The 24,676-nt window shown below is 53.7% G+C and overlaps 1 protein-coding gene across 1 annotated transcript; it reads right to left on the minus strand.

Moving 5' to 3' along the window:
- Positions 1–11,354: 11,354 nt before the first annotated feature.
- Positions 11,355–16,325, minus strand: Pitx1 (paired like homeodomain 1). Its single transcript, XM_027410035.2, has 3 exons — positions 16,157–16,325; positions 13,734–13,966; positions 11,355–11,897 (listed from the first exon to the last, which is right to left on the minus strand). Exons 1-3 carry the CDS (start codon positions 16,323–16,325, stop codon positions 11,355–11,357), a joined length of 945 nt encoding a protein of 314 aa, XP_027265836.1.
- Positions 16,326–24,676: the final 8,351 nt, after the last annotated feature.

A 24,676-nucleotide genomic window follows, 5' to 3' on the forward strand; every position in this document is an offset into this window, starting at 1 on the left:
AAGGGAGAGAGGGCAGGAGTGTGCAGAGGGCCGGAAGAGAGCTGAGGTGTTGGCCACATGCAGCCTCAGGATGGACCCTGAGGGCCTTGAGTGTCTGTCATCAGGGCAGTGACCTTGAAGTGCTGAATTCAAGGTTGGCACCTGGCATTTTAGGCTTTCCATTTCTGTCTTCTGTATCTTTTAGGGAGTCCCCTTACCAGGCTCAGACTTACCTCAACTGTACACTTGTTCCCACACCTGCCTGTCCTTAAGGCTCCGTACAACGCCCCCTCTCACAGGAAGCCTCCCAGATTTCTCCTGTTATTCTTCCTTCTGGCCTGTTCACCCCTGACATTACCTGTTTTTCCTTAATCCTTCTCCATGTAGACATTTCTGCTAGCATTAGCTAGGGACAGAGTGGTCCAAGAAGTTGGGCCCTGAAGTACACCAGTTTTAGAACCCTGACAGAGGGAGGGAGAATGTAGACAGCAAACAGACCCCATGCTTGTTTTGAGCTTTACCATGACATACACAGGATTACAGACACAGACATGGGACTCCATAGGTTTCAGGGCAGTGAATACTAAGGCCAGAAGCTGTGAGTTCCACTCAGGCTCCGCATGACTCCCAAGTGCCTGCCCTCAGTGCCTCTGATTGTCCTGTCTTTGGCTCTCACTCCCGAGTGCTGGCTGAGGGGAGTAGAAAGGTGTGGCCTTCCTGTGTGCTATTTGTTCGGTACTCAGGTGATCTCAGAGAAGGGAGGGGATTCCAACTCACCCAGGGAACTCCAGGCCTCAGGAGAGTCCAGGGCAGGGAGGCACCTCTGTAGCATCCTTAGATGGTACGAAGAGAGAGTGTGCTGGAGTCTGGCTGGGCGGGAGGCAGGCAGGACACACTGAGCATGAAAGAGCATCATATAGGCTCAAGCTATAGCTCCAAGGGAGCATGATTGCCTAGCATGTTCCAGACCCTGGGTTTGATCCCAGCATCATGGAGGGCAGGAAGGGAAGATAGGGAAGGATTCCTCATTCTCCAGAGGTAGGAGGTGATGAAGATGAGGAATTTTGTACTTCTAGTTCGACAGCCCCCTTAAAAGCCATGAATACTGGTCATACCCAGGGCTCCGCACACCCTGATAGGAAGTTCCAGGAAGCAGCAGGCAGGTCCTGTGCCTGCTCACAGTGGGAAACTCAAGCACTGTGAGAGAACCAAGGGTTTAATGTTCCGGTGACCTAACAGAAAAAACTTGGCAAGCTCTCCAAGAAATGACAGCTGCTGAGTGGCTGGAATTTGGGTGTCTGTTCCCAACCCCAGGGCTTCCTAGGTCCCTCATGAGTGGGCATCCCTGTCTTGAGGGACTAGGGAAATCTTGGGAACTTGGTGGGCTGTGGGGGTGGGCTCTAGGCTGTGGAGAGCTAAGAAGCTCAGAAGTAGCCTGGTGTTTACCATGGATTGGTGGCCGTGGATTGGTTTTCTCACCAGCACCAGTGGCTCAACAGGAGTGCCAGCTTGAGGTAGGGGGACCCTTGGCCATACTTTCAGGAGGCTGGGGACTTTGATATAAAGTGCCCTTTACTGTGTGTGTGCGCTCCTCTGTGAGCGTGTGTGTGCATGAAAAGGCTGCAGTGGGATGAACATTTCTATTATGTCCTGGAAAGTTCCCAGAGAGACCACAGGCAGGCAGTCTGAGGAAACCCTGGAGGGCCTGTCAGAACCTGGCAGGCAGAGAGGTGGCCAGACGCTCTGAGGCTGCAGTGGCAAGTTTGCCAAGTGCTTTCCATGAGGCCACTGGGATGTTAAACGCTTGGTTCAATTAAGTGGGTTAATAGGCTTTGTCTGATTATGATGGCTAATAATATTATAATGTGATAACAGCAATAATGATGCTGTTAGCTGTGACTGTCTAGTGTGCTGCACTGTCCCAGGCACAGAGGGGAAGCACAGCACACGCACCCTTACTCAGGCCCCATTTTCCACTCATAAAACCCCATTCTTCAAAGCTGTTCCAATCCAACTCCCTGTATCCATTTTCAGGACAAATTACCAACACTTAAAAAAATTGGTCCATTTTGCATGGATGCCAAGTTCAAATGACTATTACTCCCCCCTATGTTTGAGATGTAAAAGGGGGTAGGGGCAGAAGGGGACCTGGGATGGTGGAGAGGAAAGGCAGGCAAGCGGGAACACAGGGAGTGGGGCGTGAAGGGAGAGGGGAGCAAGCTTTCTCAATTCAGTAAAAATATATTTCTGGAATATTTCAATTCAGTTTACTTGGGCAGGAAAATTAGAAAAGGTGGACTTATTAAGCTGAGGAAGTGTGGCTATTTTTAGTAGTGTTGTAAAACCTGGGTAATTTGGGCCTCTCATAAGAATTCCACGATCATGCTGGCAGGCAGGCAGGCGGTGTGTGTGTGTGCATGTGCGTGTGTGCATGCATGCGTGTGTGTGTGTGTGTGTGTGTGCGTGTGCGTGTGCGCGTGTGCGTGTGCGTGTGTGAGTGCGCGTGCGTGTGCGTGTGCGCGTGTGCGTGTGGCGTGTGCGGTGCGTGTGCGCGCGCGTGTGTGTGTGTGTGTGTGTGTGTGTGTGTGTGTGTGTGTGTGCGCGCGCGCGCGCGCGCGCAGGCAGGTAGGGCTACCTAGGTGGCTAAGTTGGGAGGATAGAGGTGACTCTGAGGAACAAAGAGAGAAGAGAGATGGACTCTGTCTCAGCAACTTGGTCATTACAAATGATTCTTTCCAATGCTCTGACTAGCATCTACTCATTTTTGTTTAAAAGAGGCTGCATGAGAAAACAAAAATGCCCTTTCTGCAAAAATGTCCATAGAGCATTACACTGCTCTGTCCGAAATGAGAAAGACTCCCAAGACATTGGGTATATTTCATTTTATTACGTTTTGAGACAAAGTCTCACTGTGTAGCCTTGGCTGGCCTAGAACTCTCAGAGATCCACCTGCCTCTGCCTCCTGAGTGCTGGGATTCAATGTGTAAGCCACCACTTTAGCCTGTGAATTACAGGTTTTTCCATTTTTAAAATAATTTTTATTGCTTTATTTCAGTGTTATAAAAGTATTACATGTGTGAAAAAGAAAAACTTAGAACAAATGAAAAAAAGCTTATTTCTCATTTTCCAAAAGTAGCTTGGGTTAACTTTGCTGAGATGTCTCTGTACTTAGAACAACAGAAATGGTCTTGTGCTTGTAGGTCAGGATGCCTCTAACTTGCTTTTTTTTTATTTTTCATTTTGTTTACTTGCTTGGCAAGGAAGCACATTTTAAAACACAATAGCAAATCTATCACTTAATTCTATGCCAGTCTTAGCCTCCATCCATCCACTCGACTGGCTCGTAGTTGACAGCCTATTGCAGAGTGGCAACCCACCAGGGTTGCCAGATGAAAAGGGCTGGCTAACCAGCAGAGGACTGACTCTGGAAGTGGACTTGGCCCTTGGGACTCCTGGTTCAGGCATCTGATGCCTCTCTGGAAAAGGCAGGGGTATAAATACAAACAGATAAGTTGACCATTTTGAAAACAAAATGCTGGTGAGGTCCCTATCACATAGGCAGTTGATTTTTTCGTGGGTTCAGATGAGCTCCGATCAGTTTACCCAGTTCAGGCAGTAAGTGCGTATATACAGCTGGGCTACCAAATGCCACTATTGCTTGCCCCCTGAAGATCTCACCTTGTAACTTCCCGACCCTCTCTCTTCAGTCTCTGGAAGCCGTTGCCTTATGAGAGTGTCTATTCTAGGCACCTCAGATAGGTAGAATCCTATCTGCTCTCTCTTGTGTCTGGATGATTTCATTTATCCCATGTTAGAATGAACTTCTTTTTAAAGGCTGAATAATATTCCATTGTACTGCAGGTGTTTTGTTTAGCCATCCACTTGCTGAAGGACACAGGCTGTTTCCTCCTTGCTTTGGCTATTGTGAACATGATTTAGCTACTGCTGTCAGGACGGTTGAACAAATAGTTCTTTGAATCCCTGCTTTCAAATCTCAGGAAGTCCATACCCAGAATGGAGTGGTTGATCATGTGTTAATTCTGTATTTAGGTGTGTGTGTGTGTGTGTGTGCAGGTGCATGTGTGTGTCCATAGGTGTGGAGGTCAGAGGTCAACCTCAGGCATTCTTCAGGAGCCATCCACCTTGTTTTTCTGAGACAGGATCTCTCACTGACCTGGTGCTCACAGGGAGGTGAGGCTGGCTGGCCCAGAGTACCAGGGAGCTGCATCTTTGTCACCTGCTTTTCCCTTGGGTTCTGGAAATTGATTTCAGGCCCTTCCACTTTTCCCCACTGAGCCGTCGCCCCAGACCTGAAGCTTTCCTTTTTTTGAGGTCTCTTGCCATCCCTCTCCCCTCAGGCAGTGCTGGTTTTACATTTTCAGCAGCAGTGACACGATCCCAGCTTCTCCCTGTTCTTGAGATACAACATGTGTGTTCTGGTTTGGGTTTTGGTTAGCCATCCTCATGGATGTGAGGAGATATATCTTTTTTTTTTCCTTTAGATTTTCAAGACAGGGATTCTCTGTATTGATTTGGAACCTGTCCTGGCACTCCTTTGATCTCGAACTCACAGAGATCCACATGCCTCTGCCTCCCAAGTGCTGGGATTAAAGGTGTGCACTACCACTGCCCAGCTTGTGAGGAGATATCTTTTTAAAAAATAAGAATTTATTTAAATTTATTTCATGTGCACTGGTGTGAAGGTGTCAGATCCCCCTGGAACTGGAGTTACAGATAGGTGAGAGACTATGTGGTTGCTGGGAATTGAACCCAGGTCCTCTGAAAGAGCAGCCAGTGCTCTTAATGGCTGAACCATCTCTCCAGCCTTGTGAGGTGATATCTTAGGGTGGTTTTTAATGCATGTGTCTCTGATGGTCATTTATCCTTTATTGCCATTTGTATCACATTCTTTGGAGAATTATCTATTGAAGCCTCTTGCTTATATTTTTTTATAGGTTTCTTTGTTTTTTTTTTAATTGTTCAGATATGCTTTTTTCAAGCTGCTTGTGCTGGAGTGTGTGTATGTGTGTATCTGTGTATATGTCTTATGTGTGTGTGTGTGTATGTGTGTCTGTGTATATGTATGTGTGTGTGTGTGTGTATATGTCTTATGTGTGTGTGTGTCTGTGTATATGTCTTATGTGTGTGTGTCTGTGTATATGTATGTGTGTGTTTGTATATATGTCTTATATGTGTGTGTATATATATATCTTATGTATGTGTGTGTATCTGTGTATATGTATGTGTGTGTCTGTGTATATGTCTTATGTGTGTGTGTGTCTGTGTCTGTGTATATGTCTTTTTTTAAGGATTTTTTTATTTGAGTTACAAACATGATTGAATTACATGACTGTGTATGTCTTATGTATATGTCTGTGTCTATGTCTTATGTGTGTCTGTGTATCTGTATGTGTGTGTGTGTGTGTGAGTGAGTGTGTGTGAGTGAGTGTGTGTGTGTGTGTGTGTGTGTCTGAGTGTGTGTGTGTGTGTGTGTGTGTGTGACTGAATGAATGAAGAGGGAAGGGTCCGAGCACAAGGAAGAAGTATTGAGATAGGTTGTAGAGTGTGGGGGAGAGGGAAGGCAGCCCCTCAATTTTTTGTTTTTAAAGACAGGGTTTCTCTGTGTAGCTCTGGCTGTCCTGGAACTCACTCTGTAGACCAGGCTGGCCTCGAACTCACACCACCTCCCTTTGCCTCCCAAGTGTTGGGGTTAAATATGTGTACCACCACTGCCTGGCTTCAGCCCCTCAATTTTTTTTATACAGCATTACTTATTGATCACTTACTGTGTGAAGGACACTTCTCTTCCATGTTGCTGTTTGTGCCTGGGTGACTCAAGTCCCCATGCCGTTCTCTGGGACTGCAGTGGCTTACCCAGCTGCGAGTGCCAGTCTGCAGCCAATCAGTGAGGAGAGCAAGTCAGGCCACACCCTCTGGCCAGTCTGCAGCCAATCAGTGATGAGAGCAATTTAGGCCACACCCTCTGTAGTCAGCCAGCTGAATATTTGAGTCCTACTATAATGTGTGCACCTCGAGTCTACACACACGCACACGCACACGCACACGCACACGCACACGGGGGGGGTGTTAAGTGCATGGAGTGGGGGCAGCGCAGTTCATGCCTGAGTCAGCAGAGCAGCCTCTGCCCTCCGTGAAGGCCATCTTGCCCTCTACCACCACCTACAGAACTGTAGCCCCTCCGCAAGTCTGGAGGTCTCCCAGGTGCTTTGCAACCATTCTGTGTTAGACAAAATCTAGGATCTTGCAAGACAGCACAAACGTGGGAGGCTTGTAGATGATGGGTGGTGGGGACTGGGGATAGGTCTGCAAGGAGTCGGGGCCTGGGAGGACATCTGTGGGGCAGAGACTGCAAGCCCCCGTCTAAGAAGGCTGCAAGACTGCCTAGGGTGGGGTGGGGGCAGGGTGAGGGCCCTTGGCTTTGGGGCTGCTATTCCAGGGTCCTTTGTTCTCTGGTCTCCAATGCCTGTACTATCCGCTTCTCTCAAATAGCCCTGTGCTTGAGAGAGCAAATCCCAGGGCACAGGGCCTTTCCTTTCTGTCCTAGAGCCCAGCTGAATAGACCCTCTTGAAGTGAGTTGACATTTTAGTTTCTTTTCCCACCTGAGTACAAATGCCAGGCACGTCATGGCAGCACAGAGCACAGTGTGAAGGGGGCAGAACCTGACCAGGGAACGTCTGTTCAAGTCTGGCTCTACCCCTTATTCGTCGGCCTGTCTTGGGGACGTTACTGATTCTCTCTGATTCTTCTGGTGAAAAATAAGGATGGCGGGTGCAGTGATTCTCATAAAATGTTTGTAGTTAGGCTTGGTGGTCCATGAAGTCCCAAGTTAGTGAGCGAGATGATCCACCAATGGAATATTCGGGAAACGTCAACCCAGGCTGCCTGGAGCTCCCCAAGGAGACTTTCTGTGGCCCATGTTTCCCCAGCAGACTAGTGGATGGCAGGATTGGATCCAGTTCCTCTGGGTGCCTCGGGACCTGTGTCAGCCTGTGGAAGATGGGGGGGGGAAGCTGGAACCCCAGACCTGGGTTTGGGTTACCTAGGGTCTGAGACTAGGGGGGCTTCTGGGGGGGGAGGAGGGAAGGGGACATGACGAGCAAGATTATCAGTAATGACACATGATATCCAGTGACCCTGGGGAACCCTATAAAGAAACTTTTAGGGGGTGGAGAGATGGCTTAATGGTTAAGAGCTCTGGTTGCTCTTGCAGAGGACCTGGGGTGCCAGCACCCACATGGCAGTTCACCCCTGTAACTCCAGTTCTGGAGGATCCAACACCCTCACAGACATACACGCAGGCAAAATGCCAGTGCACATGAAATACAAATAAAAATTAAAAGAGAAACTTTTAATGCAGGGTGGGGTGTGGCTTGGTTAGTAGAAAGCTTGCTTGGGACACACGAAGCCCTGGGATTGGTCCCTAGGGCGGCATAAAGCAGGCTTGGCTTGCATAAAGCACACTTGTGATCCCAGTGCTCAGGAGTCAGAAGGAGCACAAGTTCAAAGTACTCTCAGCATGGTGTGTCTTCGGCCAGCCTAGGCTAGGAGAGCCCTCTCTAAACAATAAGACAGCCATCCTTCCACAAATAAAATAAAAGCAAAATGAAACAACACCACGCCGCCACATCCTGTACAGGAAGGAACTCTGGCAGAAAAGCCCTACTTCGTGCCACAAGGAGATAGTGAAGCCAGACAGCCGGCTTCTGGACATTTCACTGATGGGTCTGATATTAACTGATAACAATACTAGCTGACCTCATCAATAATGCCCATTTATTGCATGTGTTGTATATGCCAGCACCATCCCTGGAATTTTTCCTTTTATGGAAGAGGTGAGAGAAGCTCAGGGATGTTAATGTCTTTCCCAAGACACCTCAGACCTGGGGCCAGAACCCAAATTCTTACTTTCAAAGACAAACGTACAAGTTCCCATGGATGCTGGGGCCGCTAACCAGCCCCCGAATGCAGAGAGGGCTAGGGGCATCAACTCTTTCCTCTTGGTGACTTGGGCTATCTCATCGGATGGGGATGGGGACAGGTTCAGGCACAAGGACAACACAGGGCCTCCTTCAGGGCCTGGACTTCTGCATGGCTTTCGTCTGGCATATCTGTTCAGCTGTGGCTCCTCTACCCATTCAGGCAACTCTGGTGGCCAGGCTCAAAAGCCTGTTACCCCAAGAGACACGGCAGTCTAAGGTGCAGCATAAACCTGGAGAGGTAGTTTGCCTCTTTCCCTCAGCGAACAGGCACTCCAGGGGCTACACGCATAGCATAGCGTCTAGCTTTCCTTTATTGGTCTCTGCCTGCCGCCTATCCGCAATCTTCGATCTTTCAAAGCTATAGCTGACTTTTGGTGCTCTCTCTGTGAGGACTAGGGAAGAGCAAAGCTGCTCAACTTGTTGCTCGAAGGAGGCTAGTTTTGCGTTGCCCTTTGTGTTGCTTTGGTGGATGGCATGGACAGCGTAGTATAGGGGGTAAAAGGTAGGCACTGACTTTGAACTGACCCCGTGTGAAGCAGTCTTTCCAAGCTTCAGGGCCTCATCAAGGAAAGAGTATGATGTGGACCTGCCTTATAGGGCCCTGTGCAGGCAAAGGGGTTCAACAATCCTATGTGTATACAGCACAGGGCACTGGACCTACTCAGGTTCAGTAAATGTTAGTTCTCGACATTGAGGATAGCATTGGACCCCCCCACCCCCCACCCCCCAACAGCCTTGCCTGACCAGCCTGATGAAGGCAGGACTCCCATTTTTTCCTGTGAACAGCACTGGTGTTTCTTCAACACACTTTGTAATTACACTGTACATGTGTTTACTTGTCTGGGAGAGAAGGGGCCACCTCTTCTCCACTGCCCAGTCCCTAGCACCAAGAACAAGGACACATCCATTGTTGAATGTACCCTGCCATGTCCCTCAGGCTGCACAAGCCATTTTTTAAAAAAAGAGGACATGACTTTCAGACCCCCTGGAGTTGACCGCAGTAGGAAAGCTGCATACTTTGTATCAGCTGTGGTGCAGATACCCGCCTAGTACTCACCTATGTGGCCCGGGTTCATGATGGATGAAGGGGTCATTCTAGGACCGTCTACCCTCACTATCTGCAGCTGCCTGCTCTCGGTCCCATAGGCGCACTGTTCCCTCCACCCTGCAGTGGCTTCCTCTCACCTGTGCCTGGCTTTCTGGTTTTCTCTCTGCTCCCCTTTCTTACAGCCCCACCTTGTAGTAGGTCTCCCTTCCTAGCTTCCACTGAGACCAGAACCCACAGGGCATGGCAAATGTGTGGGGCTGGGGAGGCACTCTGTGAATCCAGATGTGATTTTGTTTATGTTTCCAGAGTTGCTGCTGGGGGAGGGGTGGTCGGGCTGCAGCCCCCTGCCCCAAATGCCCCTCCCCCATCCTCCCCCAGCCTGTGTATCTGACCCTGGCTATGCAGCAGAAGCCTACACTGCAAGTCCCAGCCTGAGGCTGACCTACGCTCTAAGAAGGGCCCATCCGTGGTTCATCTGAAGAGGTGGAAGACCCATGGGAAGATGCCAGGCTTTGGAGTCTCAAGGCCTATTTGCTTAGTGTGACCTTGGCCCAATTACAGACTCCTAGAGCCACACATAAGGCTGGTGATGACCTGGTTTGAGACTGCTCTTCCCTCGTGACTAATGCTGTGGCTGTGCCCATCCCAGCCAGGGCTTGCCTGAGTCCAGCTCCAGGGCAGTGCCAGTCTCCACCACAAGGTGATACGGAAGCAAAGTGGGAGCCCCTCCTTCCTCCCCCGCAGCAGCTGCAAACATTTTGTTTTGCCATTAGAAGTGACTTACTTAAGGGAAGCAGAATTTTACAGGCAGTTTACAGGCTGGTCTTGTTCAGTAGTTTCCAAAAGGCAGGGGTGTGGGGGGGTGGGGGTCAGAGGCGGCTTGCAGCCTCCATGAGTTGAGATAGAAGAGAAGTGAGAAGTGAGCCCAGGGTAAGGGACACTTTCTCCGCAGAGTCAAATGCCCTGGGTGGAAGCTAATAAGTAGTCGGAGCATTAGAGCAGGCAGAGGCAGAATCTGGCTAGACTCTGGAACATCTGGTGCTCCCACCCTAGTCCTCCCAGAACACCCAGATCTGGGCTCCATGGGGGACGAGGGGAGGGGTCTCGGGAGAGCAGACAGCTCCAGCCCTAAAGGGGTTTTCAGTGCACCGCAGGTCAAACACCCTGGGAATCTGAGGGTCAACCAGGCACGGCTTGAGAGCTTGCAGAGTTCTTGCCTTGGAAGGAGAGGGATCTCCGCTAGGTCGCCTGACACAGTGCTGAGACAAGGAACGCAGGAATAGGGTGGGGAGCTCCTGTGGGGACTACCTGGGATCTTCCCTCCTACCCACAGTGTCAGGGCGGTGCAGTGCCCCGTGCATTGGCCTCCCTCTTCAGGGGAATGAAGCAGCCGGGGCTCAGTGGCGCTTAGCACGCTCGGACTATTGTTTTAATAGACGTACATGGACAAGTCGATATAGACAGATTTATAATTCTATACAGTCAGTCCGACATACACAGGGACGCTGTAAACGGGTGGGCGCGGGCCAGAGAGCGGGTGTGCAAAGTGGGCGGGGGCCCTGGGGCTGTGGCCCCACGCTCTCCTGGCTCGACAGTGAGGAGGGGGCTGTTCGCTGGGACACAGGGCCACCTCCTGGACCCAGAGTGAAGCAGTGGGCCGGGCTGACGGCTAAGCTTGGGGCTGAACCCTTCCCCTCCTGCTGCCGACTGGCCACCGCCAGCTGCGGCTCTGTGGCCTGAGGCTAGCGGTCCCCCAGCGCAGGGCTGCTGGGCTCTTCCGGGCACCCGGGGGCCTTGGCTAATCCAGCGCGAAGGCCGGATCCCCGGCAGACGAGGTCATCCCCAACAGCGATGAGCGCGGCAAGCGCTCGGCCGGCCGGGCCACACTGCACACTCGAGAGCAACTCTCGTTCTTGACCTGGTGGCCGATGCCAGGCTCCCTACATTCAGTTCACCGGACGCAGGCGACCAGGCGTCTTCTCCCTGCGGCCTCGGCGCTGGCTTCCCGGGCCGCGTCCCCTCGGTGGCGTGGACAGCTGGGACCCGTGGGGCCGAACACACCACCTGCGCCACCGCCAGGGAAATTGCAGCTCACCCCCCACCCGGCACTTTTCTCCGACGTCTTTGTGCCTCCTTCCCCCCTCCCTCGGCTTTCCTTCTTTCCTTTTTATTCTTTGGGGGCAGAGTGGGGTCCGGAAAAGCAAATACAAAACCAACCTGGAGGCGGGGTGGGGAGGAAGGGGCTGCGCAGAGGCGAGGTCCGCGGTGCTCCGCGCGCTCCCGCTGCGCCCTGCGGGCCGGCGGCCCCGGGGACCCGGCGGGGCGGTCAGCTGTTGTACTGGCAAGCGTTGAGGCCCGAGGCCGGGCCCTGCAGGCCGCCGTAGCCAAACGACGAGTGCTGCTTGGACTTGAGCCGCAGGCTGGCCAGGCTCGAGTTGCACGTGTCCCGGTAGACGCTGTAGGGCGAGGCGGGGGTGCCGTAGGGGCAGGCGCCCGGCGACATGGCCGAGTTGAGCGAGGAGCCGGTGAGGTTGTTGATGTTGTTGAGGCCCGAGTTGGGCATGCCGGGCACGGCGCCCGGGCCCATGCTGGACGGCATGGTCATGGAGGAGATGGAGCTGGGGGCCGAGAACATGGACTGCGAGGACAGCGGGCTCATGGAGTTGAAGAAGGTGAAGCTCTTGGTGGACAGCGGCGCCGGGGCCAAGCTCTTGGCGGCCCAGTTGTTGTAGGAGTAGCCGGCGGCGTACACGTCCTCGTAGGGCTGCACCAGGCCGCTGAACTGCGGCACGTAGCCGCCCTTGCACAGGTCCAACTGCTGGTTCCGCTCCCGTTTGCGCCACTTGGCTCGCCGGTTCTTGAACCAGACCTGGGGAAGCGAGCGAGCGGGGAACAACGTGAGGGCCGCGGTGGCCTGGAAGGGCACCCCCCCACCAGAGCCTTTGCCGCCCCCTCTCCCAACACCCCGTCTTTTCTTCTGCCCCAGCCGAGGTTTTCTGTAATGGTTCCTTTTCCCGTCTCCAGAAAATACGAGGCCTCCCCTCTTTCCCCGCTTTTTAAATCATCCTCCCCCACTTAAACTGATTTTCTTTTCGCAACTCGGATTCTCTTTTGTTTGAACAAATATTCGTTTTCCTTTTTCCCCTCTCAACCTGTCCGCTTACCATTTTCCTCCAAGTGGGCCACCATCTATCTTGTAAATAATTCAATCTTTTTCTTCTCCCTCAAACGCACAAAAATGTTTCTTCCCCGAAAATGACTATCTCCAGTTTTCTAGGCCAGTCTCATTGTTGAACTAGTTTGGTTTTCGTCTGTATTCGCAGTATTTAATAATTTTCCTCCTGCTCAGAATGTACATTCTGTTCACTTCTTGACTATCTAAACTTCTGCCTGTTTTTTCTTTATTTCTCCTCCTGATTTTTATTCTTTTCTAAATATTTAGTTTACCCTTTCCCCCAGGATCTGGCCGCCACTGTTTCTCTTAAATAGTCGATCCTTTCTTTTTCTCAATGCTCAACCTCTTTGCTTTTCCCTTAAATATTTAATTTCTTTCCTTCTGCCTAAATATATTGCAAATACGTTTCTCTGCAAATATTTAATTTCCGTAAGTTTACTAGTTTCTCTCTAATCTCCACCTCCATTTTCTCCTAAGAAATTTGGTAAGAAGCACTTTTCTCTGCCCAGCCTCGTCCCTCACCCATCTGCCCACGATTGGCTCTTTCACCTCCTAGCTCTTTCTCCAGCCGAGAACCCCTACCCCCCAGCTTTTCCCAGGCCCTGAGTCCATTTACCTAACCCCATCCCACCCCACCTCTACTGCCATAAACCTGGGCAGGATTTGTGAGCTCGGAATTATAGGGTGCCCGTCTGTATGCAGGGTCCCTCTGGGTCAGACCAATCTCACTGGAGAGGGCTGAAGGCAGGGCTTACAGCGCGGTCCTGTGGGTCATGTGGGACTTTGGACTGGCTTCTTGAGAAGCGCTTCCAGGGTCTGATTAAACATTTGCCACCCAGGGAAGGAACGATTCCCTTACTTCTCTTTTAAGAAAGTGTAACGTTTGCTGGGAACTGTGGGAGGTGCCAGACTACATACAGTGTGGCCTTGGGTCTGGGACCTTACAAATGAAAACCGGTAGCAGGAGGGCCACTGGCTACCAGAGTCTCACTCCACAGGACCCCAGACCTACAGTGGGAGAGGGCATTAGGCAAAGGTCCAGCTAGTGCCTGGCTGACTGGCTGGGGAAGGTTGGAAAATATTCCAAAAACAGTTTGCAGAAGGTAAACTCAGAATAAGACCACAGCCCCAGGAAGCTCGAGACCCCCAGCCCCCACCCCCACCCCAGTACCCAAGCACCTTTCAGGCCTTTCTAGGGCAATCAGGCGCGCCCTGCCTTTCCCTTTCGTTTTCTAGGGGGTGAAGCTCCCGAGGTCCTTAGCGGCAGAGAATCCCGTGCCCAATCTCAGACCCTGAGTAACTCCGGGACCTGACGGAGTTCCCTGGGGTAGGGACAGGGTCTGACAAGGGGTGCAGTGGCTCCAGCGGGTTAGGTGAAAGGGCTCGGAAAGTAGCAGCCCAGGGGCCTAGCTGTGGGATCTCGGATGAAAGAGGGGGAGGTCTGCGAGGTCAGAGTTAAGTCTGACCTACCGAGGGCCGCGCCAGAGGTGTCCCGCGGGTAGGGTAGCCCTGCACGCGCCCCACGCTCACCCGCACTCGCGGCTCAGTGAGGTTGGTCCACACCGCAATCTCCTCTCTCATGCTCATGTCCGGGTAGCGGTTCCTTTGGAACGTGGCCTCCAGCTCTTGCAACTGCTGGCTTGTGAAGTGAGTGCGTTGCCGCCGCTGTTTCTTCTTCTTGGCTGGGTCCTCTGCTCCGCCGCAGCCAGCGCTGCCCGTGCCACCGTCCTCGGGCCCCTTGGCTTCCCCGCCGCGCTCCTTGTCTGCAGCAGGTAGGAAGGGCGCGAGTCACCTCGGGCTAACACTATTGCACCCGGTCCCGGCTCCACCGAAGCCGGAGGGAGTGGTGGCTGCCCTCCCTCCGACCAGGGACCCTAGGAACTGTCCCCCACTGGAAAAGAGCGGGCCGGGTGCTGGTCCTTAGTAGGCACCTCAAGGTCTGGTGTGCCACCGAGAAGAGCCCAGACGCCCCAACCGGACCTGGGGTCCCGGCTAGGCGGAGCCTGCTTCCTGAAGCCCGCGCTGGCTGCGGCCTGGCTGCTCCTGTCACCAGCAAAAGCACACTGTGTTTGGAGACTCTTGCGGGTGTAAATCTTCCCGGAACATCTCTGTTTTTCTGAACTAGTACCAGAAATTTCCAACTTAAGCTAGTAGATTTGTGGGCTAAGAGCCCAGCAGCAGCTGAAACGTTGTTGCCCGAGCTGTGTCAGAGCCACAACGGCCTCGGGTCCCAAGGTCTAGAAAACCCACCAACTGCAGCCTAGATAAGACAGGTTCTGTGTAAGTGACCGTGCCTCTCTGTCTCTTTAAAGCTACAGGAGATGCGCACAGCCAATAACATTTAAATATAAAGAAAAGGAATTAAAAAAACAAAACAGAAGCCTAGAGAAGCTCATAGCTCTCCACCTAAAAACACAAAGGTCCACAAATCCTCAAAGCTAGGCAGACAGAACCAGAGCAAATGTAAATCAAGAAGTCAAAACCATTCGTGCAAACACACCCCTAAACTAAATACAAGGCCAAATGTGTATAAACCAGTCACATAGGTATTTCTCTGGGAAAAAAAATCCATGCATCATTGCAAATAAGTTTTAGACCCCTTCACAGTAACACCCTGGTAGAGATTTTCGAACCCTAGAGAAATACGTTATAGCTATACTATTTAAATTCACAAAATAAAACTGCTACAAAAGGGTTTTGAAAAAAAAAATCTCAGAGAAATGCGCCATTTTGAATTGACTTTTAAATTTTGCTCCAAGAATCATGCGGTATGTATGTATTTTAAATTCCAAAGAAATACACCTAATGAATTGTCTCAAAGGAAGCATACGATTAAAATTGTTAACCACCCCGCTGATTTGATGTAAAAAGCAATGTATAACTATGTTCTTTTTTGAATTTTAAACAAACACCACGCTTAAAACTTTTGAAAACAAAAGTACAGGCAAAGCTTTGTTTTCTAACCAAGCAAACAGACCGGCTGGGGAAAGTCACTTAGAGATGCAAAACAGAAACAAACAGACTAAATCAATGAGGCACCCAGGGCCGGGACAGCGGGCAGCCGGGTGCTCCGCGGCCACCCGGGGTTGGGACCCAACGGATTCGCAGCCACTCTGAGACAGGACAGGCCTGGAAACGGCCACAGCCGAAGCCGCCCAGTCGAAGGCTCAGCTCTTGGGTGAAAGAAAGAAAGAAGGAAAGAAAGAAAGAAAGAAAGAAAGAAAGAAAGAAAGAAAGAAGAAGAGAGAGAGAGAAAGAGAGAAAGAGAGAAAGAGAAAGAAAGGGAAAGGAAAAGGGAAAGGAAAAGGGAAAGGAAAGAAAAGAAAAAGGCAGCGCGGAATTTGTGGGGTCAGTCTAGAACCGCTCTGGCTGGACCCTTGGTGGCTCTGAGCTCGGGCGTCCACGTGGGCCGGGACCCTCCAGCAGGGTTCCTCCGGAGTCAGTCCGCGCCTCCTGGCCGGCTTGCTCTCGCTGTCCCCCGGAGCTCCGTTTGACTGACCCCTGTCTTCTAACCTGCTCTGTGCGCCTACCCCTCCTTTAGGACCCTCTCCTCCTTCTGCACCTCCCGGTTTGTCAAGGTGTCGCCCGCCTGTGTCTCTCTGGGCACTTTGTCTCGCTTTCCCCTCCATTCTCCATCTGCTGTTTGCCCTGCGCCCCAGCGGCTCCTCAGCGATCAGTTAGGGAAAACTCAACTTTTTGTTTTGTTTTGTTTTTTCCTCGCGCGTGCAATTTGCGCCTGTTCCACAGAGGCTGTCAGTCCCACTCTGGGCTTGGCGTGTGGGGACTGCTTGGAAGCGGCTTCGCGTGTGCGTGCGAGAGCGTGTGTAAATTTCCGCGTTCACCGTCAGGTCGAGACCGGGCAAAAGAAAGCTCCGGCATGCCCATGCCGAGGCGCAGGGGGACCCGGCCGAGCGCCAAGCCGCTGGGTGCGCGCCGCGGGGAGCCGCGCTTACCTGGCAGATCGGTGTCGGACGACTCGCTGGCCGAGTTCTCCAGAGGCTCCCGGGGGTCGGCGGCGCGGGCCAGGTGAAAGCTGGGCCCCATGTCGTGCGGCGGCGGTGGAGGTGGCCGCAGCCCCTCCGGCAGCCTCTCCAGGCTCATGCCTCCCTTGAAGGCGTCCATGGAGGTGGGGACCGCAGCGGGCGCTCCAGGGGCCGGGGCTGGGCGCGCCCGGCCGCCCCGGCTGCGACCTGTTGGGGACAAGAGCGCGGCGCCTAAGCGGCTGCCCCCCAGGGCTGCCCGCGCCAGCAGCGACGCCGCCCGCGCTCCATCGACCGCCCGGGGCTGCGGGGCCGGGCGTGGGGCTCCGTGCTCCGCCACGCGCTCCGGCCTCAGCCGCCCGGCCGGCCCGGGCCCCGCTCCGGATTCGAGGCCGGTTTCTAAGGCTCGGGACGGAGCCCGCTGAGTCTGTCTGAAAACGACAGCGCGCGCCGCCAGGTTCCAGCAGTCCCTGCGCCAGGGGTGGTGGGTGGGCCTCGGTGGGGGGGCTGGGGGAGAAGGAGGAGGGCGCGAGCGAGCGGCGAGCGAGCGAGCGCGGCGGAATCCAGCCCCGAGCCGCCGCCCGCCCGCCCGCCCGCCCGCGCCCTCTCCGCCGCCCTCCCTCCCTCTCTCCCTCTCCCTCCCGGCCTCGCCGCGCCCTCCCCCTCGCAGCCACCTTCCCGCCGCCTCACCCCCCCCCGCGGCCTCACCGCGCCTCTCCCTCCTTCCCCGGTGACACACCGACTTCTGCCTCGGCCGCACAAAAGAAACGCATCTGGCCTGCAAGTCCCGCGCGGCTGGTGCCCACCTTGGGGCCCCAAATGACTTGTTTCGCTGAGAGTCAACTCCTGTCTGGGCCGCTTCGAAGTCGCCAGCCGCTGGCGAGAGCAACCTAGGATGAGTGAAGGTTCGCCCGCCGAACAGGATCGCTCTGAGCCCGCGCCTCCGAGCCAGCACCAGGCGGGGGGCCGAGCCAAGGGCCGGTTCCCGGCTCCCGCAGCTCCCAGCGGTGTCCTCGAGGGGCCGCCGGCCCCTCCTTCCCCAGTCTCTTCTCCCAGGAACTCGGGCCGGTTGAGTGACAGCAGCCTGCGAGCTCTAATGGGCCCCCGGATGCAGTCTTCTAATTAGCTTGGACACTCTCCCCTAAGGCTGCTTCTCAGGCCTTCGTCTGCACCGCAGTCAATTTTCCGGGATTGGGATAGAAATGATGGCTTCTAATCAGACGAAACGTTTCTGTTGGCTCTAGGCCGTGGTGAGTGGGGCTGGAGACCCCAAGAGCCCAGCAAGGCCCATTACCTTTTCCACCTCCGCCTTTGTTTTACACCTCCTATGATCAGGCTTTTGGCAGCCAAGGGGTAGGCCTTGCCAGCCTCTGCCCTCCTCTAGGGTAACTTTGCCCAGGCGAGCGGGCGGCGTGGGGCCTGTTTTCTGACTTCCCAGGGCTTCAGGCTAGACCAGGTGACTGCCATCTCACGACCCTGGGCTGAGAGTGTAGGAAGCCTTTGGTTTCTAGAGTCCCCTACACAGTGCTAGGAAATCGTAGCTCTAGAGCCGCCCCTCCCCAAGCAAAGACTTTACCCTCTGGGCTCCCAAGAGTGGTCCCCTCCTCAAGTCCTCAAGCTTCAATGGAGTTTGTCCAAGGATTTTATCCAACAATTGTTAACTGGCCCAGGGACCTCAGAGTCTTGAGTAAACAGGTTACAACTGAGGTGGCCCTGACCTGCTTCTCTGGCCACAGGGAGCCCCACAGGCTGCCTCTGGGCCTCACTGCAGATCTCCCCTGAATTAGCCACTGATGGGGTATGAGCCCTGGTAGATGGGAGAAGCACTTCCCTACTCTCTAGGCTCAGGGCCCAGAGCCCAGGGCATCTTCATCTCTGCAGTCATTACTTGGACGGGTCTTACAGGTGACAGTGTTAGTGTCTCTGCCATTGGCCCGACTCCTTCCTGTCTTCACTTCCAGAGGGAACCGGGCTGGGTTCCTTGGTGAGAATTGTGGGGAGAGCAGATATGCAGGGTGGGACCAAGATTGCCTTACTCCCTTGGTCTTACTCCAAGGTGCCCAGCTCTTCAGGGCCTGGCCCATTTTTGCTGTTGGTCGGCAGGAGGCAGAATCTAGGGGAAGGAGGAGGAGAATGCTTCCCAGGGAGCAGAATTAGGCCCGGGACTCTGGATTCCTTCTTGCAAGTGGAGCTCATCAAAGGGGTGCATGGGGAAAGCATGGCTGCCCAGCAGCCCCCTGAGCTCATCACCACTAGCTTGGAGGGGTGCATGGGGAAAGCATGGCTGCCCAGCAGCCCCCTGAGCTCCACCCTTCACCCCACCTCCTGGCTGAGCGCTCTGCAGCAGCAAATGCCTCCTTTCAAGGAGGTGTCCAGGTGCTGCAGTTGTTCCACCCTTCATGAGGGTACACTGCTTCAGAGAGCAGCCCGAGCTCACAAGGGTGACCCCGTGGACATCTGCACCCATATGCTGTGTACCCGTGGACACACATAGGTGCTGTTTGGTGTGAAATTGGATAGCCGGGGTTACGGGGATATGTTCTAAGCCCACCAAAGTCGGGCCAAGGTGGGAAAGCACAGTGCACCTCTGTATAGGGCTCAGAAATGGTCTGCCCATGGGTAAGGTGAGTCAGCTCCTACAGGAAGCAGACTGTTTTGTGACTTCGCTCCTTGATCTTTCACTGTGGACACATTAATACAGTTATTAAGCTCCATCTGTGGGCCCCTCTGGGCCCAAGCCTCTAGCACTGCTCTTGGTAGACACGGTGCTCCTTTTATTTGGAGATCTCGAGGCGTGCCACATGGGTGGAAAGGTCTTCAGACCCTTTCAGATAACCCTTCCACTATCCTCATAGACTCTGAGCCCCAAAGGAGCTCTGAGACGGATGGGGACTGTCAGGGCAGTCTGTTTTTCAGTAGCACTAAATGATCATGGGTGGGGGGAGGGTGTGTGGGAGAATGGGACCTCTTCCACAGTTGCCCCTGCCTGCCTCACCCACTGTCTAAGCAGGGGCTTCCGGTGTGTGCCTGCACGTACACGTGAGTAGGAAGCACAGGCTCTGTGTGAAGGCCCCTTCAATTTGATGTGTGACTTGGACACGGTTTGACCTCTCACTGAATCTCAGTTCTCCTGCTGTTTCACTTAGACTCGGGACAGGAGTGGAGGGAAGGAGGCTTACTGAAGCCGGGTGGTGAGCTCTATTCTACTCTCCTCCCCACCTGCCAGAGCCAGCAATCTTTCTATGAATTTCAAGAAACTTGGAGACTGTGACCCCGAGGAGCCTGGGCTGTTGTGGAGGGTTGAAGCAGGCAACACAGGACCTTTGTTGAGTCAAGCTGGGCTTATTTAAAACAGAATCTGGCGAAAGAATGGTTCAGAAATTTAATTCTTAGGAAGGCTGAGTGGAGGGCTCTGGGGGGCTGCTGGAGGACTCTGGGGGGTATCCTTATGTCCCTAGGTGGGTATGCTGTCCTAAAATCTGTGCTCCTAGAATAAAGAGATTTTAGGAAAAAGGAAGGAATGTGCCATGGCTTGCCCCCAGGGCCATCGGTGACTCTCTGGGACATTCCAGCCCTAAGCCTCTTAGGCTGTGGAGAAGTTCAAACTAGAAAACCCAGTTTTTGGAGTGCATCAGGGACCACCTACCTCTTTTTGCCCCACGTAATGTCCCCTCCCCAATAAAAGCTCTTGTTTTTTTTGTTGTTGTTGTTTGGTTGGTTTTGTATACAAGCAATTACAGACAGACACATAATGCCCAGGTGGAAATCTGATCAACCTTGTTGGATTCTGTCAGTTTTTCAGAAAGTTCCTGCCAATCGAAGTTTCTTAGCTGGGCAGAGATGTGAGGGAATGCTGGCTGGGCAGGGCAGCTAGCCACCAGGTACAATGCAAGTATAGTGTTTGGAGCGCTCCATGGCTGGTACAGCCCGTGGCTCTCCAGGCCTGTGCTCGCCCCTGCTGTTACCATGCTTACTGGTTATGGAGAGCGATTCAGCTAAGGGATAGGATGGCTAAGAAAGTGGTGGCGGTTGTCACTCGCTGTGGAGCCGAGGGTCGGCTTTGTTTTTCACTCTCCCACGGAAGAGTTATCAATTGCCTCGTGTGGAAGCAAGCAGCCTCACCTGCAAGCCTAGCCTCCTTTTTCTCCCTGGTGGAGGCACCAAGGCCCAAAGCCACAGGGGAACCGGCGAGGCCAGGGAGTCTTCTCCAGGCCTGCCCCTTGCTGCTGGTGGTTTCCGCCTTTACCCTAGACCGGGCAGTTTCCTTAGTCCTTATCATTGTCAGTGGACAACAACCTGAGGGTCTCTCTAGCTGGCCACGGTGGTTTTCAGAGGTCAAGGAGATGCTAAAAGAATATCTATTAGGCCTTTGTGTCTCATAAAATTGGGTTCAATATTTTCTTAGATTTCCGTGAATTCCTAAATAGGAAACTCTTGGGACCCAGGATTTCAACCTGAGATGCCCTTTACTGCGGTCAGAGGTGAGCATTGGGAGTCCTGTCTTTGCTTCAGCCTTAATCCGCCTTAGTGTAGGAGACTGGACAATTTCAGAATTTGGAGACCCGGTTCTAGAGAAATGGTGTGTGCTCAGGGATTCTGTGTCAACAGCTAGCCCGGAGATAGTCTCGGGAACGAGTTCATCTGAATTTACGAAGGGTATTTGGGTTTTCTTTTAGGGGAAGGAAAAACCGGACCTGTGCCAGTGAGAGACGGCTACCATGGGGGCTACCATGGGTTGGGGCACCTCTGAGGGTGGCGGCGGACATCGTGGTCCAGGGCGGAAAAGTCGGGACTCGGGCTGGTATATACTGCTTTTCGGCTGCATTGCTGTACCAACGAACCAACCAACGAACGAAGCAGTTTCGTTTGGGGAAAATACCCTCTTGACGCGAAGCTGTGCCCCAAGTCCCCAGCGGTTCCCAAGGGCCAGCGTTTATATTCGCGGTGGGGCCCCATCCCTGGACCAGGCGGCTGCCGGCTGGCTAGCCGGCCACTGTCCCCCGCAGGCCCTTGCGTCCTGCACTGCCAGAGGCTTCCAGGGTTGCGCCTTTGCAGTGCCTGAGCCTGCATCCCCGACGCGGTTTCCCTCTGGGAGTGCGGGTCGAGTGGGTCCACGGGGTAGGTGAGTTAGCATCAGGTGATGGCTCGATCCATCTGGGCGCGGGAACCAGTTCCTCGCGCTGCCTCGATGGCACACGGTTCTGCGCTGCGGGTGGGACCCCAGGCACGCCGGAGCCAACAGCGCTGGACTTGGCCTCCCCCCCACCCCCGCGCGCCTCCGAGACCCCTCGCTTAGCCCGGCGTCTCTTACCGTACCGGGGCCTCGCTGTGTCTGCGGCTGGTTGGCTCCGGGTTCGCCCGCCGCGGACTCCGGCTCAGGTTGTGGCCGGCTCTGCTCTGCGCGCAGTGTGGGTCGCCGCCGTTCGTTACATCCCAGCAAGGTCGAGGCTGCCTCGGTTCAACCCGCTCCTCCTGCCGCCGCCCGTCGCCCGACGCCCGCGGGGAAGGCGGGGACACCGGCCGGGGAGGCGGCGTGGGGAGAAGCTAGACGATCGCCTGGACCCGAGGGGAGGGGGCGGCACGGAGTCCCACGGGCGTGGGGCCGGGGCCTTTCCGCTCGCTCAGGCGACGTCGGTGCAGCTCAGGGCCGCGGCCGGGTCTGGGGAGGTTGCCCAGGACTGAGTGCTCAGGGAGGGGCTCAGCCTTGGAATCTCGGGTCCCAGCCTGGCCCAGCACACTTTCTCCCGGGTCTCAGTTTCCCACCCGGCACTCGAAGGGCTTGTCTGGTTTTGGTTTAGTCGAGGTTTGGCCAGGGTTTCCCCGGGTCCTGTCAGGTGAAGGTCAAGCCGGCTCTCTCATTTCCCACTTTTCTGCCCCGCTCCAGGATGGGATCTGGTTCTGCGGGTTAGGAGTATTTGCTGCACAGACCTTTTTATCCGCAGAGGACTTGTTTGCACACACTCCGGGGTTTCTGTGTGCAGGGGTGGGGTGTGCTAGAGAGCAGCACCCTCTATACCTGGGGGATTCCTTCCTCCTCAAGCGCTGGGCTGCTGAGGTAGTGGTTGACCCATCACAGGCGAACAGATCCGCCTGTTGCCCTTTGTCCTGCTCTTCCACCTGAACCCTCTCCAGCGGTCATCCTGATTGGCACGGAACCCTGTAGATCTGTAGGCCGGGTCCTGACTAGCGGTCTTTGGGAGATGTCCAGAATTTAGGTAGCGAGACACACACTCTCAGCCCACTGGGTACCCCAGTGGGTGCTCTGGGGCCAAATAACGCTGCAAGAAGAGTCTTCTATTAAGGAAAGGAGGAAAAAAAACACACACACAAAAAAAACAAATCGTCTGAACCTGCCTCTGCTTCCGCCAGGCCGAGCCTTTGCCTTAGACTGACCAGACTGAGGGGTTCGAGGCGATCCAGGCTGGCCTCCAGCTTCCTGGAGCATCAGATCCAGGGCGACTGGTCTGCTGTAGGGTGCTGGGAGATGGCTGCGCAGCGGACCGGCATTAATGTTTCATGAGGTGCCGTCAAAGGCGGCGCCTCCCTGCCTAGTTCTAGCCGACAGCTGCTGTTGTGGATGCCCCGACTCTGTGTCTCTGTGTCTCTGTGTCTGCCTCGGTACCTACTCCTCGGTACGCTTAGGGCCACCTGGCCTGGGAACCAGAGGCCCAAGACCCTGGAACCAATCTGCAGGTCCAGGCTAGCTGAGGTCTGGGAAGTTAGACCCTTAGCTATGATGAGGAAGAGAAACGCCACAATCTCCATTCTACCCTAAGCGGGTATGCTCCGTGCTCTCTGGGTGGAAAGGGTTAAGAATCCTGGTTGCCCTGTACTTTTAGACCAGGACCTCGGACTGCCTGGTAGAAAAGCCATTTCCAGCTTGGAGCCTCTGGTCGGCATTTGCTAATGTCTCTTGAATCCTCCTGGCTGGTTTATGGTGAAATGGCCTTCCACCTTGTTAAAAGCTGCCCAGTATACTGGCATCTTTGAGCATAAGAGGAAAACACTGGACCCTTACTGAAGGGCACATGGGTGTCTGGTTGGGGTGGCATTCCTTCTGGTGTCTGCAGGGGGAAATCGCATCGTTCTATCCCCAGTGCCCTAGTGATTTCCTGGGCTTTGTTACCAGCTGATGACTGGGCAGCCTGTGAGAGTCTCTGCATGCCCTTGTTCCCAGGCATTGCCTGGGGTGCCCCTCCCCCCAAAACCTTCCTCTTTGAAGCAGCAGTTGGCCAGAGTTGGAATCTTTACTAGCTGTGTGGCTTTAGGGAAGTAATAGAACATCCAGCCTCAGTTTCCCCATCTGTGAAATGGGGAAACGAGAGCTCTTAATTCTTAAGAAATCGTTAGCTAGGATAACGATGAAGGGTGTGTCCTTGAGACCTGTGAGCAAACAAGCAAACACCAGTGATGACAACCACTGGGTCACTTTGCTATTGTCCCTTCTTTTCTCAGGTGGTCATGGGATGGGCCCTTTTCTGACTTGGTAGACCTCCTTCCAGGCCTTGTCCAGCTATTAGGAAGTTCCTGCCCAGGACAGCTGGGCAGGCCGGTGAGGTAAGGGTGACAGAAAGCCCAGAAGTCCTTGGTGAACCTGGATGGGCCAACAGGTATTTTTTCCTGATCTTGTTTTCTCACTTTCCAAAAAGAATGTTTCCCAGTTTCTCTTTGGGTCTTGGTATCATGGGGTGCATATATTTTGTGACCTTCAGGGGCATCACGGGTCAGCAGGACGGTCTGATGCATTGACTTTGGCATACTTCTTAGAAGTTTTTCTTTTAGTACAGGATCCCGAGGACAAACTGTCACATGATTTCACAGCAAACACAACAGACAAAGTTTTTGGCCATAGTTACACTGGGAAAGCCATGGAGATTCTTCAGGCAGCATCTCTTACCTCAACAGAGCGAATGCAGGGAGAGTGTGTTTTTCCTTCACAACTCTCAGTGCTACACTTTTGAGATTAATATTTGTGTAATGACTAAATAAAACCTGGCATCAGAGCCCTCCTCTCCTGCTAGCCCCTCCCTAGGGTTGGCAAGGGGATCTGTGTGCTGACTGGGGGGGTACAGCTTACATGCCCTCTTCCTGAATCAACCACTTGGTGAGGAAGAGTGGTTCAGGGTTGTGGTTAGTCTACCCAGAAGGTAGCCTACTGTGGGAAGGAATAGTGACCACACTTCTCTAAAAGTCCATTCAGAGTAATTAGTAATATTAATGATGGTGATGATAATGACAATTAAATAAAAGTGCTTTCCAAAGAAAATGTTGTCCTTGGGGGTCCTCAGGATCTGCTGCTGGCACTGTGGGTGGGGGAGTTCCTCAACATGAGCAGGAGGCATTGGCTCTCTCTGTCTGTCCGAATGGCTGCTCGGTGGTTCTGTGGTGAGCAGAAGCTACAAGGTCATCTATGAGGAAGAGAGGCTGTCAGAGTAGAGATGCCTCTCTTGCATCTGGGAAGGCATTGTTATGTTTGAATATCATCCTACCACA

Source organism: Cricetulus griseus, chromosome 3 (genome assembly GCF_003668045.3).
Source record: "Cricetulus griseus strain 17A/GY chromosome 3, alternate assembly CriGri-PICRH-1.0, whole genome shotgun sequence".
Lineage (NCBI taxonomy): Eukaryota > Metazoa > Chordata > Mammalia > Rodentia > Cricetidae > Cricetulus > Cricetulus griseus.

Excerpts from the sequence above, each read along its gene's own strand:
- Pitx1 (XM_027410035.2), bottom strand. The coding sequence starts at position 16,325 with ATGGACGCCTTCAAGGGAGGCATGAGCCTGGAGAGGCTGCCGGAGGGG. Across the intron at positions 13,967-16,156 it reads GTCCGACACCGATCTGCCAG|ACAAGGAGCGCGGCGGGGAA; the intron begins GTAAGCGCGGCT and ends TACCTGCTGCAG. Across the intron at positions 11,898-13,733 it reads TCACTGAGCCGCGAGTGCGG|GTCTGGTTCAAGAACCGGCG; the intron begins GTGAGCGTGGGG and ends TCGCTTCCCCAG.